A 17,421-nucleotide genomic window follows, 5' to 3' on the forward strand; every position below is an offset into this window, starting at 1 on the left:
ACCTCCTTTCTTTCTTCTTGCCCCCGAACATCCCCCTCCTCCTCCTCCTCCTCCTCCTCCTTTGCTCTCCTCCCTCCCTCCATTCACCGTTCCTCTTTGTGAGTGTATTGGTGATATTGTGATGCACGGTGGAGCAGGAGGTAGTGGAGCAAAGCCACGTAGAGCAGCACTAAACAGCTGTAGCTGAACTCTCACCATCATCCCTCGACTTCACTGTCCCAGATTCCCTCACTTCATGCTGTTTCTGAGACATTTAGGTGAAGGTACAAGAAACTTCTCACATACTCACCCTTTCCTCTCCTCACTATCACACCTTTGTTCAGTCTATATCTTTTCCTACACTGTTTCCGCTGACTCTCCCCACCTCTGATAAACTCCTTTCTACCTTTCAGTTCCCTCCATCTCATGTTCCTCTAGCTCACTCTCTCAATCTCACCCACTCCTCCTCCACCGACTTTCTACAATTCTGCCCCCTCCCAGGCTTTCTCTCTAATCCCTCCGTCTGATTTTTTTTTCTCTCTTCTTTCCAGAAAGGATTTGGGCAAAGTGTTTAATGGGTTGCAACAAATGGGAAAAGGAGTGGGCTATAGTCAGGTGCTGCACATTTATGCGGACGCCTAACTCAATTTTCCAGAGTGTTTTCTTCGTTCACAACATTCTCACATTGCTCCAAGAACCACATATCTTGCTGTCACCTACGATGCACTATGCAGATCGGCAGCTGTTGAGTGGCAGTCTACTTATAACCAGGCATATTATTTAACTTTTCCTGAACTCTTAAGCTCATTCAAGGACTCTTATCTTGATGGCGTCCATACTGAAATAAGGACATAACCCAGTTCGAGTGCTAAATTTTAGACAAAGGAGTTAGGAATATATTAAAGGGGTACTCCAGCAATGTCGTGTGTGCACTCCCATGAAGTTGGGGGACTTGCAAGAATTTAAACTTTTTAAAAGGAATGATCAAATACGATGCAGCAGAAGCCGAGGTATCCTGACTTTCAGTCCCTCGCATGGGTCCAGCTCCAAAAACACTGCCCTCACTTCCCATTATGCAACCAACGGCAACTCTTAGAATAGACCCTTCCTCCCTCCTTAACTCCATGCTACCTGTTTGTAATGCATTATTTTGTAAAAATAAACTGTAGTCTCCAAACCCAAGCTCAAATAGCCCTGATGACATCACCAGGGGTCTTTTCTCAGACTTTAAAATGCTCCCTCGAGAGCCACAGAAGCCATTTTATGACTGTTTTCGCAGGCTGACTGGAGCTCCCCATGGCGACTAAATTCTTCATGTGTAAAATTGGTGGAGTGCCTCTTTAAGATGCAGTCCAAGTCATTCTTTCTCTCCTCCCACTATTTTATGGCATGGTGGGGTTTGTGAACAAACATAGTTCAGAGTTGGGCAGCTATTGTTTCAATGTTAGTGGAAAAGCTTCTAAACAGATGGTGGTGACATTGTTTGTAGCAGAGAGAAATGAAACAGTCATTGAAGACTGTATTAACTGATGCTCTACCAATTTTCTTTTTGCAGGAGTGAAAAAGTTTTGGTGTAAAATCAAATTATAAAATTACCATTACTTCCACAAAACTTTGGCTATGCTTTCCAGGATACCTGCCTGTATACTACCTGCAGTGTTTTGTCTGCACAATTGCCTGAACTTCATTGTCCATATATGTGCATGAGAAGTTGTCAAGTGAGCATGGTTTCACCCTACGCTATTGACTGCCCTGTTGTATACAAATTCCACTCTGATGTTGTCAGTCATGATAGCAGCCATTAGGTCAAATATTCAATGAATCACTGAGGCTTGGGTTTCTCTTTGTATGGTGAAATGCAACTTTTATGTTGTGTCTAATAGAGACTATAATGACAGTAAGAGCAAATATGGAAGGTAGCATCCGTACAGCGGATTTTGAGGCCCGAGACTGAGCGAGAGACACATTGGGAACACATTAAATGGATAAAGTTACATGTAATGACCTTTATTGTGTAAAACTATTACACTGATGGCAGTGGGCTACTGGAAAACCGTCAGATGTACTTTATTAGAGCAGAGACAAAAGGAGAGTATAATCCATAATCCATCAACTAGTGCAATAATATCAATGTGGTGCCATACCAAAATGTAACTATAATGAAAATCCAGAGGGTTAATATCTAAAGTGGAAATATTGTACCAAATCTGATGATGGATTTGACTGAAGCTCGGTAAACCTGTTGTAAACACTAATTTAGAACTCAGATTGACCATGGTTTTCTTGATAAATGAAGTTAGTTTAGCCTGCTGGGACAAAACTTTGATACTGAATATCTCAGAAGTGCAGTACACTCACATACAGTAGAACCTCTTAATACCAAGCTCATGATATGGCTCAACAACATGAAAGAAATATTAATAACAGGGATGATGGGAAGTGAAATGTGAAAATGCAGAGGGAGAAAAGGTCACATATCCAAGCATCAAAACTAAACAGTTCTCTTCAATGTGCCATGAAGACGTGTGGACAGGTCTTGAATTCTTGGCAATTAATTTGTAGTGTTACAACCTGATCTTAATTCTTTAAGTCAATAATGTGAAAATTGATTTTTTCCAATTAATTAAAAGAGTATAAATGGAAACAGAATGTGCAAAGGTTATGTACACACCTTGTTATTACAGATGAATTGCATCAATAACAAATATTTGAGGAATTAATGGAAGAAATTGTGATGACTGACAAAATATTTCAAATGACGTCATTGTTAAAGACTATTTTGTTGCACAAAACATCATGCGAATAAATACACAAAAGGTGTTTTTCCATGGCACTGCACAGGCAAGTTTGTTCAGCTATGGGCTTTCTACCCAGACAAACACTGGGAGTACACCAAAAGATAAACTAGACATTTGAGAGAACAAGGTAGAACAGACAAGGAGACACTGGACATAACTTGACAAAATGGTAAATTCGTAAAGCAACATGAAAATAGTGACAGCTTTATGTGTCCCTCTAGTGGCATAAAGAGGAAACAGCATCTACTATAGGGGTGACTTTCTTTATCATGGTATCATTGTGTTGTGTTTTTTTGTTCAACAGGTCTTGTTTTTGTGGCGTTCCTGTCACAACATTATTATTCAATTTAGAGAAAATGTTGAGAAAATAAAATAAATTTCAAAAAACAGCACGTACTTATGGCCTCAAAGTTTTAAGCTGTTTTAGGACCGAGTGATGCTCGCTATGTAGAAGTCGTTCCACTTTAAATTTGTAGAAAAGCTAGGCCTGGAAACTGTTATCACATCTAATAATATAATATAATTAAATTAAAATGCATGTACTCTAGATTTGCATTTTTCCTTAAAATAACTGACAGTTAAATGACCACCAGCATACACAAAACACCCAGCTCCTAAAGGCAATCTGCTGCAAGGCAGAGCAAAGCACCAGGAGCTGGTTACAGCAGCTCTGTGTGTCTGCAGAGAAACAAGTGTTGAATTTGAATAATGAATGTGACGTGCCAGGTGTAATGAATTTCAAAGGCTTACTAGCTATCATTTGGATGGATGCTAAAAGAGATGGTACGGCAGTTGATAGTCCTGAAAAATCATCCATGTCATGTCTTATTCTAGATTCATTAGCACTCTCCTCTCAATTTTGGGACTCAACAACAAGTTACAAAGAATATTAAATTGCCTTGTGATTCACTATACATTCACATTATTGTATTCACAGTCACTGACAATCAATATTTCTTTTCAAACTCAGCCAAGTCAGGCAGGGCCAGGCTCCACTTACTTAGTGAAAACTACATTTGAGAACATCATACATTATTTCACTTGAATGGGAAATAACCTCTATCAAACTCAAGATGCAAAAGGAATAAAACAAGTATTCTGTATCAGAGTACCACAGACAAAAGGTAAGCCCTGGCTAACCCCTTTTACCCTTTCAGGGGTACCTGGTTGTCAGCAGAACCTGGCCTCAAAACTCCTGTTTGACCCAGTTGTGGAAATCAGGGTGGTGTTTGATTCCCTTTGCGGTTGGACTGCTCAATGACTGCTCTCTTTAGGATTAACAGAACCCCGCAGGGCCCTGTTCATCAGCACCAGGGTAGCAGAGAGGATCAGGTCACAACTTCTGGATCACCACCTGGAACTTACCTGGCAAGACAAAATGAAGGAGAGATGAACAAATTGTTTGGACCTTAGCAGTACATTAATAGTACATGTGCTGACCTAACTGACCACACAACCCCTCTCACTATTGGTAGCCAATGAGAATCTTAGTCAGTTCAGTTTTTCCCACAACGAAGAGAATCATGGATTGGTATTCTGATAGCACTTACAGGATGGCATAACAGAGACCTCGGCTGTCACCACGCTGTCCAGACCAAGGTTAGACAGAGCTCCTCTCACCACGCCACACGAAAAAGCGAGGTACTGAGAAAAAAAACAAACACACACAAATTAGCCTCAGCTACAATGAGATTAACTCTGATTTCTTTGACTGTATACAAAAAAACATCTTAAGGGTCTACTTCTAGTTGAACCCCAGGGAAAAGCAGTAGGAATGTCTCTTTGTGTGTGTATGTGAGAAAGAGAGAGAGTGTATACTAACCTTAGGAGCCTGGTCCAGATACTGTTTTCCATTGGAGAGCTGAGTCAGCAGAGAAAACTTGTTGTCCTGCAGAACATATGTACCCTATGGCAGAGAATAAACAAATGTATAGTAACAACCAATAATAACAAATTTTAACCAACACTGAATATGTATATAAATACACTGTATATTTTCATTTCTTAATTTATCAGCAAGGTAGCAAGCAATTTAAGTAATCTATGACCTTAATTGAGTTTTACCAAAGATTAAGATTCTCCAAGCTCCACATATTGTTACTCCAAATTTTTATTTTACCTGATGGTTTGTTCTGAGGTTGTCAACCTGCCTCCTGAACACCTTTGTCCAGAAGTCTTTACAGACAAACTTCATTACATCCAACTCATCCTTGAAGCTGGGAGAGTCCCGGGTCAATCTAGAGAGAGCAAACATCAACACAGTCACTTAGCATAAGCGAGGATGCATGTCACACAGTATATCCTGTTGCACATACAGTATGTGAAGGCTTGTGTACCTCTCAATGAGTCCTTGTCCCACCCTGAAGCCCATGCTTTCAAGGACAGAAACACAGACAGCTCTGTCCTGAAGAGAAGCAATTCAAGTGGTTTATTTGCTGGTTGGACAAAAACTAGCTTTATACAGATATGTTGTATGTCGTACTGTGTGTGTGTGTGTGTGTGTGTGTGTTAGTATGGTGCTATCATGATTAACAGTAGATGGTGATAGTGTTTTGCAAGGTAGCTCTCCAGACCACAGTGTAACTCAAGGCTAAGATTCTTCTACACATTATGTGTCAGTTGATTGATTCATGTCTTTATTGAACACACCTTGTTGTCCATCTCTCCTTTACTGGATTGCTGCTCCTTGTAAACATGTGACACAATCTCCATATGGAGAAAGTCAAACAGAGCTTCGTCTGCCATTCCTGACAAACACAACAAACGTGATTATACAGCCCAATGTAACGCTAAAGTAAAACAGTTTCACTTAACCTAGTCTTGTTGGCTGTGCTTGCTCTTTCCAGCAGCTTAGCGTTAGCTTGATAGTTAGCACCAGATAGCTAGCTAGTGTTGTTTGCTAGCAACATTGCCCAGGTCGTGATAAATAGTTTTCCTACTCGGCATATGAGAAAGAATGAGGACAAAGTAATGCATGTATGTATAACATAGCTTGCAGTTCATCTAAATACATTCAACAGAGTGAACAGTAAAATCTACTGTACCTGTCAAAAGACTGTAGGCTACACGGAGTAAACACAAACCTGCGTCTTGGGATGCACTCGATATTAATGCCACGGTATTGCTCGCGCTCACGTAGGCGGTGTTAGTGGGACGTTAGCTAGAATAACGTGGAAAAACTACCCGGTGGTGGCGAATTACATGCTCCATAACAATCAAGGGCATGCCAAACATCATACATCCATTAATAAAATATATTGTTCTCAGGTGGAGGGCGCTAATAAACCTCGTACCATAGAGCCTGCCTGAAAGTCATTAGCAAGAAAAATACGTTATACGTAAATTCGGCGGACGCCGCTTTGAATTACGAACAGCCGGGCTCTTGATCACATGGGGCATGGCATGTCCTCCAATGGCGGAACGAAACGTCAGTTTTCACGTGATATTGTAGCTCAGCTCGGATTGGATGTTGGAAACCAAGCCACTTCCTGACGGCTCATGTGATTTGTGTTTTTGGCATCACGGAAGGTTTGACAGTTTCCTGATTTTTAGATTGTATATTTTAACATTGAGCTTTTAGCTAACATTACATTATAGATCCTCGCTGAGTTCACTTGTACTGAGAGCAAAATGGCACAAACCCCCCTGTTCTCTGCATCACGTACCGTTATTTAGCTACAATAACAATCTATACTTACTTCAATGTAACTAGCTAACGAAGTTTCGTTGTGTGTGTGCAGTCATGTCCAGCAGGTATCAGATAGTGGTGCAGGGCGAGGCCTCTGAGACCGACTCTGATGATGAGGTCTATATCACCTCCATGCCTGCTCCCCAAACTGCCACAGTCGGAGCCAAGGTTGTCTTGTAGGCATTCGCTGTGTGTGTGTGTGTGTGTGTGTGTGTGTCTGACAGTGATAGAGAGGAAAAAGTGTGTGTTCATAAGCATCATCCAATGTCTCAACCCCCTCCTGTCATGAATCTACAATCTGCTTTGTCTGTGATCTTGTATGCTGTCAGGTTCCTGGGGAGGCATCTGAAACAGACAGTGAGGAAGAGGAGGAGCTGGCAGACCGGCCCTCTGCACTGAGCCTGGAGAGCACTCAGATCCTCAGGAGAGACCTGCCTCCTCTTATTGTAGTTAGAGACCATCCTGATATACAGTCGGTAGTGGAAGACAGGCCGAGCCCCACACACCGGCCACATGGTGAGGAATGCCTCTCATAATTAGAGTAATAACATATTTCACTGATAACACTGGGGAACACAATTTTTGTTGAGTTAGGTCTGACAGCTGTTTTTAACTAATCTTTGGGTGCGGAATCCAAAACTGATCTCAGTTTTTCTCTATCACGTCAAGTTTTTGAACTATAGGATCCCCGTTTTCTTAAAAAATATGAAAAATACTGTACTTAACAGATATGTGTGTGATAGTACTGACCTATTGGGAGCTGCACACACCTCTCACCGCACTGTCTCAATTGTGACTGCACAAACAAGTTGCCACGTAGCTGTAGATGAGTCCAATCGCAATCAGCTGGCAAGTCTTACTACAGCTAATCAGTGGAATTTTGCTTATCTGGAGGGTAAGCTGTGGAGAAAAAACTTGACGTGCTAGAAAAAAACTGACTGCAATTTTGGAATCAGCATGCCAATTTTAGTTTTAATCAGCATAAAAATCTAACTCAACAGATTTTTTTTTTCAAATTGTTCCCCAGTGTAATACTTACGAACACCCTCAACTCTAACGTCTGGTTTGGTTCTCAGTTATTTCCGAATGTCACTCTGTTTCCAGGTGACACTCTTTTGCAACAGAAGCTGCAGGAATCTAACAGCCGACTGTATTCTGACGTGGGACAGACAGTACGGCAGGTTTATGGCAGTGCCAGTAGAGAGGTACGTAGATGTGTACGTAGACTCAGGACACGTACTATCAAATATATAAATTGAGCATACAAAATTCTCCCAAAATATATTTTATACTATAAATTTCTTTGACATTAATTAACAACAATCCTGTGATAGGAATCTTTCATTTCAGTAGTTTTGTGGCTGCAATTGTTTGACTCTGGTTGTTCCTGTGAAGGTGCACAGTGCCACAACTCAGCTGAATACTTCCCAGAGCGCCATCATCAACGCCTCCCACAGCATGAGATTAATCCTGGATGACCTGAAGGCCGTGTCCGAGAAGATTGACATCATCACCAGCTGTCAAATACTGCCTGATATTAACATAAATAATCCAAATAGTTATACTGCTCCTGTACCTTAAAGAAACAAATCGACATATATTTTTAAGATATTCAAATCATTATGATGTTTTAACATCTTTATGGGTATATTTTTCACTGAATATCAGAGAGTAGGATTCAAGCTGGAAAAAATAGCGTGTTTGCTTTACTTGTTTACTCGAACAATGCCTATGCATATGAACAAATCCGTATGTTTAACCGTCACACATTATATATGTATTTATCTGTCAGGAGTCAAGGAAAAAAACACTTTCAGTCATCTCATGTTTTGAGATACGCTTTACAAAGCAATGTATTGACAATATTGTAATATTGTTTCCTGCAGTTTTTGTAAATATTAATGTAACTCAACATAATGCTTTAAACCACTGTACGCTGACTTCTATAAGACATATCCTTTTCTCTGTTTGCTGTTTTCTGGTCCTCTGTGATATATCAAGGAGGCAGACTTGTACAAGTTTCTTGTGCTATGATTCAAACATTTGTTTCTTTTTTTTTCCTCCTGTGTGTTAAAATTGTAAAATATATGTAACTCAATATAAAGGTCCTATGTTCGCAGCCTGAATGCTGTTAAATGTTTTTGAATGTTGGCTGATATCAGAAAACACTAAGTGTCTCCAGAGATGTCATTCTTAGAAGCAAGAGCCCTTGGCTGCTGCCCTGATGGTTCACTGACATGACTTTGAATTCAAGTAAATGTGGAGATAATTGAAACTATTCTGAAGAATTTTCTCACTTGAAATGTATTGAATATGTATTGAATATAAATCTAAATTTATTTTTAAAAAACATTAATGTAAAAAAACAAATAGTATGAAACAGGCAGAAGACAAATACATACAGTAGGAAAATAACTGTCTGGTTGTGTAGATTTCGCAATTTCCAATACAATTTGCAAAAATATGTTTGTTACAGAGAGTGATACTATAGGCCTGCCTTGTTTGTTTTGTTAAGTTGTGTTGTATTACTAAAACACTCTCCTGTGTTCAAAGCACCCTGTCCCTTCCTTCTGGTTGTCCTTCCATCCATCCACCAATTAGAGGATGTCCTTTCTGTCCATCCCATCTAACAGTCAACAGCAGTCTGGTGTGTAGGCATGTCAGATAGTTGTGTAGATGTACACTAACACCACTACCAGCAGGTTGAGAACTGTGCCCACGATACCCACAATGCCAAGCATGTGGTCGGGGTCCACCTTGCATCTGGCCGATTCAGGAAGCTCGCTGACAGGATCCACCTGAAAGAGACAGATGTACAGTGTGTGGCCCGTGTGTACAATTTACATGCACTCAAACCAGGAATTATTAATTAACTTTAGTGTCTTGATGTGTTTCAGCCAGCTGATGGCGCCATCGATACAGACATGACAACACTCACAAAGCCCAACACAAAACTTTTCTCCTCTGGTGTCTTCTCTGCTGAACCTGTTCTGTTCTATTCTATTCCATCATTTTGCAGTTAAGTCTATATCTGCACCCCCCCACACAATTATGTGTAATATATATATATTATGTATAATGCAGCTGTGGAAGAAGCACTCAGATCTTTACTAAGTCAAAGTAGTATTACCACGGTGTAGAAATACAAGTAAAAGTCATGCATTCACAATTATATTTAAGTAAAAGTACAAAAGTAATAGCATCAACATATACTTGTGGGCAAAAAATATACTTAAAGTATTCATTATGCAAAGTGGCCAATTTCAGAGTAATGTGTATTAATGATGCATTAATGTGTTCATCGCTTTAATGTTGCAGCTAATAAAGGAGGAGCTAAGTTTGATTACTTTATATACTGGCTAGTGAATTTCAACCCAAGCAATCAATAAAGGTTTATCTAATGATAATTTATTAATTGATTTTATTTTGTATTATTAATCTGAATCTGCAAAGTAACCGAAGTTATCATTTAAATGTTGTGGAGTAAAAACATTATTTCCCTCTGAACTGCTGTGGAGTAGAAGTATAAAGTAGCAAAAAATGGAAATACTCAAGAAAAGTACAAGTACCTCAGAATTGTACTACAGTACAGTACTAGGCTAAATGTACTTAGTTACTTTCCACCACTGGTCTAATATATATACACTATAAATTATATTTCATTTATTTACAGACACATAATATTGTATTCTATTCCTGTCTTTCTGTCTGGTATCGTGGTATAATGACAATATAGTGATGAAAAGTGTACCAACCACTACGTATTTTCATAGAAAGCAAAAAAAATAAAAATAATAAGAGTGATGTTTCTTCTGATGTGCTGGAGTTGTTTTTTCCCCCCTGAAATTTACCTCTCTGCCGTTTCTCTTTCCTCTGTAATTCCTCGGTTCTGTCGGCATGGTGGGCTCCATTTCTCACCCTCCAAACTCACTCGGAGCGCAGTAAAAACTACTTCAACCTTGATCCCGTCCAGTCCCAAAACAAATACATCCAAATATTCACAGGGATGAGGGCGGGCGGGACTTTGTGCACAACTGGTAGCACTCTTTATCCTCCTCTCCCAGGGCTCTAGAGCCCCACAGGTCTGTAATAAATGAGAGAATAAAGGGATGCTGTTTTGTTTCCGTGTGGTACTAATGGCACACAAGGCCAAGAAGCTGCTCAGCTGCCAAGCCACTCTTTCTTTGTCAGGCTGTATGTAGTTGGTTCGTAGCTGCCTCTGTGTGTGTGTTTGTATGTGTGTGTCCAGTGGGTAAAGAGGCCTCAGATACTTTGTGGTGACGTCACTAGTGTCCTCTTACTTGTGTGCGCGCATTCAAATTATTGCAGTGTCTTCAAGTGTGATGGATAATATTTGCCACTGTATGTGAAGGTGTGTGTGTGTGTGTGTGTTTGTGTGTGTGTGTGGAGACAGTTTGAAAGCCCTTTATGAAGATAAAGAAACTCCCAGTAGAGACAATTGATTGACTTAAAATTACCAGCCACCGTCATGTAAAACTACTCCGGCTTCCTTTAGGGAATTAGTTTCCCTTTTAAATCATTGTTCATCTTAAAATTATGAAGCTAAAAAGAACACACACACACACACACACACACACACACACACTGGGCAGTGCTGATTCATATCTATCATGCTTAAAGCAGACAGAGGAGCAGAGTGTTTGCCATTAGAGAACTTCGAAATCCATTGAGGCGTCATTACAGGCAAAGCTGAGGGGCAGAGGTGAGGTGTTAATTAGGGTCGTAGTGAAGCTCCTGCAGGCCATTTGTCATGTTATACCATTAGTGTAGCCCATGCAAATTACAATTTGAGTTAATTAGCCTGTGAAACATTAGCATAGAAAACAGAAAACATCAGCTTCAGGTTCAGGAAAGAAGTGTTAGAGGCAGAATGAGTAGGATTTTCCTAAAAAACAAAACATAGTCAAAAATAATCACCTGTGACCCACTAGAAGTGTGTGGTGCTTGCCAGTATTTCCTTACTTTGCTGTGTTTGGGACGTTTCTGGGCGTCAACCTTTGGTCAGTGGTGTGTAACCCCCAGCCAATAACAAGCTCACAGACTCTATAGAAAGGTAGCGACCAACCCTTCTCATTCTGCCCTTAAAGTCTTACTCTTGGTCAAGATTTGCGAGTACAGCAGTTAGATTCATATTCTCTGCATGTGCTGTGAATGGCATCTGCCAAACGATGACAAATCTGGTCACACAGTAGCTAAGACCCCTAATAAGAAAAATACACCCAGTTGCCAGTTTATTAGGTACACCTGAATGCAGTCTAATACAACAGTCCTGCAATAAATCCTCCCGTCATGAAGGTTACAGTGTTCAGTTTTTGTTGAAACTCTTTTAGCACCCGTTTGTTGATTCAACATTTTGGAGGCTGCAGTTTGCGGTGCTGTTGAACTGTGTTGCATTGTACTGACAGGTGTTTCTATTATTTTGTCCACCCCATTTATATGAGGGTTGGCTAAAGAACACAAACGCTCATCTGTATAATGCAATACAGTTCAACATCACCACAAACTACATCCTCCAAAATGATCAGAAAGGTGAATCTAGCTAGCTGTATCAAACAGCAGCATGAACATCTTAATATTGATGACGTAAATATAAAGTTGCCACCCCATCATTTTGTTTTCTTTCATAATCATATTTTCAGAGCTGAATTTTACAAATCGAATTCTATTTTAACCATTGATTACTGTTTTAACTGTCAGTTATTCAGAAACTCACATGTATACACACACACACACACACACACACACACACACACACACACACACACAATGTTACATAATACAAGATATTCATTCTACAGTTGTGTGTGTGTATTACTGTTGAAAATATATCTGAATATCAACAACAAGACGTTGAGTCTTTATGTCTTCCTTGACAAGTCTGTTATTAAGGATCAACAAATGAGTAATAATGTTATTTTCTATACTTACTATAATCTGTTTACTCTGTCCTTATTAGGTTAGTGATAAAACACGAGGTAATGATCGTAAACTAAACTGACATGTTGTTATAAGACTAGTATCCTGATGTCTCCCAGTGGGAATGTGAAATGTAAATGACGTCGATTTTTCCAGACACACTGTGGCTTGTGCATTAAACAGAGACGTAGGTGCATCCGAAGTAGCTTAGAAACGATAAACATGAGCAAAAAGCTATGTGACTCAGTGGGTGTTTTCCTTCAAGGCTGGGTGAACTTCTGAGGAAATTGTCACACTCAACAGGCAAGTAGGACATTATATTACTGTTTACATAAAACATCTTTCCTCGTTCCAGTGACAGTGGCTTGAGGCTCAGAGCCAGGGATGGGGTTCATGCTTGAGCTGGCAAACTAACTAACGACTAAAATAGGAACATAGCAAACAATGGACCAAGGCGCTGAGGAGAGATCATAAATGTTTGTGGTACAGAGAGTGCAGAGGGTAAGGGAGAACAGGAAGACAGGAAAGAGACACTAGATTATCAAATCATACTAGATTATACATTTGAGGTGTAGTCAGATATCTGCTGGAGACTATAGGCTGGTGTATATGAGTCTGTTTATGTGTATGCATAAATGCACATTGTGTTTGTGTGTATGTATGTGCGCAGAGGGCAGCCACCCATATTAGTCAGGTCAGTGGCTGTCTCATGGGGCGCCTGAGGACACACTGTTAGTTTATCTGGCTGGCTGAACAAGGCTGCACACAACAGCACAGGTCTGCCAAAGCAACTACACTACTTTAAAAGAGCCCTGCGCTGCTCAGTGGGTGATAACCTTGTTTTCTTACTGCTAGTGCATTCAAAACAACATGGAATTAGGACGAATCCCACTGACAAGCCAGAAGGATAAACAAGAGGGAAAACCCTCAGAGGAGCTACAGGGAACAACAGCACCAAGCACTCAAGCTGAATCAAGTGAAAGTGTGGATGCGCAACTCGACTCGATTTTCGCCTTAATTTAGTTATTCCAACTAATTTCAAAGATCCAAAGATTGTCTTGTCAGCTGAAAGGACTTTCAGGCTCCCTGATATGATATATATATAAGGCAAGAGTCATCAAGGCAGCAAGATAAAATGTGACCTACAAATCTACACATTATATGTAATCCATGGCAAACGTGTAATTGTAGATAATAGCGTGCAGATGTGCATGTAAGTTATGATGCAAAACCCTCATTTGTTGGTAATTTAAAATTCAGTGTACAAAAACATGCAAAACACACCAGCTAGAGGACAAATATACGGAGCCCCCCTGGGTTCAGCTGAGTACAGTTTAGAAACTATGTGTACGGATTTGTAAACCGAGAGTACATATTTACACATGGCTCTTTTTTTCTTCTCAGCTGACCCGAGGGGGGGGGGGGGGTCCGTAGAAATGCCTCAAAATCAGACTCATGTTTTATATTTACACATAATGTTGACATGTGAAGGTAATTTTAAAGTTAGAATCACAACAAGGGAAGCTTCAAATTCTTTTTCCACGTCAGATTTTGTTGGGATTGTAAATGCAGTTATCCAGAACACATCTCTGGATGGTCAGGATTACAACTGACTACAACAGATCTGGGAAGAAAATGACTCAGATCAAAACAGGCATGACAGACAGAGTGTGGAGAGAGTAAATGTCATACTTGGTCGACTTCTATCCTGCAGTCCCTGAGCATTTGAAAAGTGTTGCAGTCTTTCCAAATCTTACAGCTCAATTTTCTTGAAAATTCCCAGTGAAAATGTGTTGCTCCTCATTTACTCTCTAGTTTCCATGTGGGCTGTTATTGGAGTAAGATTTTGATATCAAAAAACAGTGAAACTCTTTGAAAGTGTTGTTTTTCATTTTTATTTGCATTACTATAACTATACATTATGTATATATATATATATATATAAACATTACATGAAAGTACACCAGATCTCACAGCATTTGATCATAACTCACAAGGATCGTAACAAACAATTTCTTTATCAGCTTCATCAGAAATGTTCACATTTTTTTCCCTTTGACAAAATATAACTTGCTGATAGAAGCAAACATTATTGATTGATTAGTACTGTGGCAGCTACTGTCCTTGAATGTCAGTCAGAAATATCAGCATGTCACACAAAACTTTGGTTAAAGGACCGTTTCTCAGGCCTTCTTACACCTCACCTGGCAGTTGCCTGAATCATTGGTCCTGCCTGCTCAGGAAATCATCTGCAGTTAAAAGTCAAGTGAAATGTGAAACAAACCAAACGTTTTCATGCATCCCAGGACGTTAACCTTTTCCTCTAGTTGTGCTGCAGCTAATGCAGAAAATACTTTTATGCCCAAATGTGTCCAAAACGGGGCAGTAACAATTCAACCTTCTCATGCACATCAGTGTTTTTCATTTTTTGTCGGATACTTATTTTTGCCAAAATCTAAGATAACTCAATATTCTTCATTTTTCTTGCTCTGAAATAGCATTCAAATATCTCAGGGATCCTCTTGGCCACATTATTTTCTCCTGTCTAGTCTCAGACAGTCTGTGTCCAATGTGCCCTCTCAGGCTAAAAATCAATTCATCTCATGCATGATGAAAAAACATGAGAATCTGTCTTTGATTTGGCTGAGCAGTAGTGGGTGGCTTGCTCCAACTCAGAATGAACATTTGCCTGTCTGAACATTGTTTTCTTGTTTTCCATGTTTCGTACTAACAATCCATGCCTGGGGCAGTGTTGAGGAGTCCCCGGTGAACTCTGATGCACCTGTTTTTCCTTTGGCAATAAAGACTATTTCAATACCATAATGTGTGTGTGCACGTTAGCCATATCTACCCTGTAAAACACCATAATAAGGCATAAATACATTTTAAACAATCTAAAACTCTGTACTTTGAGAGATATTAATTGCATTGTTAAAAATTGTCCATGCTATGTGTGTGTGTGTGTGTGTGTACATTGAAGAGGTGGCTGAATGTTGGGACAGCAGATGGCCAGGACTCACCCTGTAGGCTCTCTCCTCTCATTGGCCTGCGTGGCAGTGAGTCTGTATTGTTAAAACTTGCATGCAGAATACACACACTAACATGTGTACCAGGTACTGTAGTCATGGAGTTAGGCTTCATGTACCACCTAACTGTTGTTAGAGACTTTTTCGTATATATTAACATTTTAATATTTTGGCATGAAAATTGTTAAAAAGTTTTGATATTGGCACAAAATAAATGCCTAAATGTTTCAGTCTAAAATTATTAGTTTTATAGCTGGCCTTTGAAAACCCACATATGTTAACTTTCAAGTAAGGTGCATTCTAAAAAGGGTTTATAAGTAGTAACCAATTACTTTAGCAATGGTTAATAAATCATTTACTAATGCTTTTTAGATTTATTAGAAACCTTCATTATGAACTATTTCTATTTGGTGATAATACAGTTATAGATGTCAGTAATCACTTTGTAAATGCTCATGGGTTTCTAATTTTCTAATAAGCCATATGGCATAAGTAATTTATTTATTAACCATTTATAAAGACATTAGTAACAACTTATAAATCCTTTATAAAAGTGGTTAAACACAAGCCAAAGTGGAACCCAAAAGTTGTTCTTATTAATGGCTTCTGACTGATCTAAATAAAGCATTAGTTGGTTATTTATAAGCCATTAATAAAGCCATTAGTTACAGCTTATAAACACTTTATAGAGGGTGCTTTAAAGTGCTACCTTAAAACCTTTAGTATCTAAGTAAACCTGAGCTAAACAGTTGCTTGTTCATTTTGTTTGTTTGCCAACATCAAGTGACCCTTTAAAAAGCAGCACAAAGTGAACCAATAATATCTCCAGTACTTTCAGGTATTTCAAAGGTGTTTCTGCACAGCTGTGGCTTCGACTGTGATAGTCTGCCATTGTGTGGCAAACCAAAGGTGGCTCATAATGTGCTTTGGTGCACACTTAAAATGGATTTAGCTCAACAAACTCCACTGTACTGTTACAAGATGTGACAGGAAGTAAATGTGCAAGTCACATCGATGTCAGCATGCTGACGGTCGAATCTCCTGATGGGTGCTGAAAGAAGGTGTAAAATCAAACTGATGAAGAGAGATGCAAGTAGCTGTGTGTGGACTTGTATTTCTATCTTTGTGAGGACCCGATTGAGTTTTAGCTATTGAGAGTAAGAATGTTTTGGGGATATTTAAAGAAAAATAATGGTGTTTTACAATCTGGGTTTTATTTTTGTAGCTGAATTTGTCCGAACAAATTGCTAAGATCTTGGAACGTGGCAACGCTAAAAATAGGTCCAAAGAGCAGGAAGCAGTAGCGGCTTGATGATCATACAGGTTGTAAACAAGCCAATGTTTTTGCAAGATTAGCTCCCACTTTATTTGAAGGTAAAATTGACAGTGAGTTCACCGGTAATGTTGCTAATAATCCCTCATTGCAAAAGAAAACCTTGAGTATGCACAACAGCAAATACGGTAGGTCGAAGTTGAACCAGGAAGTTATTCTATAAACTGTGATGGATATTATATATAAGAAACAGTTTGGCTATTAATGTTGACATTTTGCCTTCATTTCTTCTTCCAAATGATTAACCTTCGATACACTTTTAGAAATGCCGCCACGTCCCCAGATCTCAGCAGTTGCTATGGTGAGTACAATGTTAAGTACAGTACAGGCTTACAATGTTAAGCCTGAGCTATGACGTCATGATAAGCCTTAGTTTCCCTTGAAGATTTCCAGAATTAGGTCTGGGTTCATAAGATTTGGGATTAAGTACATTGTGTTTAAGGTTACGGACAGGGGCTAACGCAATTTGTCAATAAGGGTCCTCGAGTAAAGAAGTAAATGTGTGTGAGTGTCCTTAGGCGAGTCCGAAGGTGAGAAAGGCATGTTACTTAAGTTGAAATGTGTACCCTTTTGATTCGGCCTCCTTGCTGTTTTGGAACGCAACAAAGCAGCTAATAAGTCTTCGTAAATACTAATTATTCCATCAGGCAAATTGTGGTC

At 39.5% G+C, this 17,421-nt stretch overlaps 2 protein-coding genes across 4 annotated transcripts; one reads left to right on the forward strand and one right to left on the reverse strand.

Annotated features, from left to right (window-relative positions):
* Window positions 1-3,172: 3,172 nt before the first annotated feature.
* trappc6bl (trafficking protein particle complex subunit 6B, like) lies at window positions 3,173-5,848 on the reverse strand. Of its 3 annotated transcripts, XM_070906140.1 has the most exons (7): window positions 5,822-5,848; window positions 5,427-5,524; window positions 5,114-5,181; window positions 4,897-5,014; window positions 4,600-4,683; window positions 4,328-4,421; window positions 3,173-4,142 (listed from the first exon to the last, which is right to left on the reverse strand). In XM_070906140.1, exons 2-7 carry the CDS (start codon window positions 5,520-5,522, stop codon window positions 4,111-4,113), a joined length of 492 nt encoding a protein of 163 aa, XP_070762241.1. In that variant the 5' UTR covers window positions 5,523-5,524; window positions 5,822-5,848; the 3' UTR covers window positions 3,173-4,110. The 3 variants fall into 3 exon arrangements, with proteins under 3 accessions (XP_070762241.1, XP_070762243.1, XP_070762244.1); XM_070906142.1 differs by lacking the exon at window positions 5,822-5,848 and having other exon boundaries at window positions 5,114-5,176; window positions 5,425-5,522; XM_070906143.1 differs by lacking the exons at window positions 4,600-4,683; window positions 5,822-5,848 and having other exon boundaries at window positions 5,114-5,176; window positions 5,425-5,522.
* Window positions 5,849-6,278: 430 nt separating this feature from the next.
* On the forward strand, window positions 6,279-8,952 carry bloc1s3 (biogenesis of lysosomal organelles complex-1, subunit 3). Its single transcript, XM_070906332.1, has 5 exons — window positions 6,279-6,305; window positions 6,518-6,633; window positions 6,795-6,981; window positions 7,570-7,670; window positions 7,861-8,952. The coding sequence occupies exons 2-5, from the start codon at window positions 6,520-6,522 to the stop codon at window positions 8,044-8,046; spliced, it is 588 nt and encodes a 195-aa protein (XP_070762433.1). The 5' UTR covers window positions 6,279-6,305; window positions 6,518-6,519; the 3' UTR covers window positions 8,047-8,952.
* The last annotated feature ends 8,469 nt before the right edge of the window (window positions 8,953-17,421 follow it).

The sequence above is a fragment of the Enoplosus armatus genome, chromosome 5 (genome assembly GCF_043641665.1).
Source record: "Enoplosus armatus isolate fEnoArm2 chromosome 5, fEnoArm2.hap1, whole genome shotgun sequence".
NCBI classification, from domain to species: Eukaryota; Metazoa; Chordata; class Actinopteri; order Centrarchiformes; family Enoplosidae; genus Enoplosus; species Enoplosus armatus.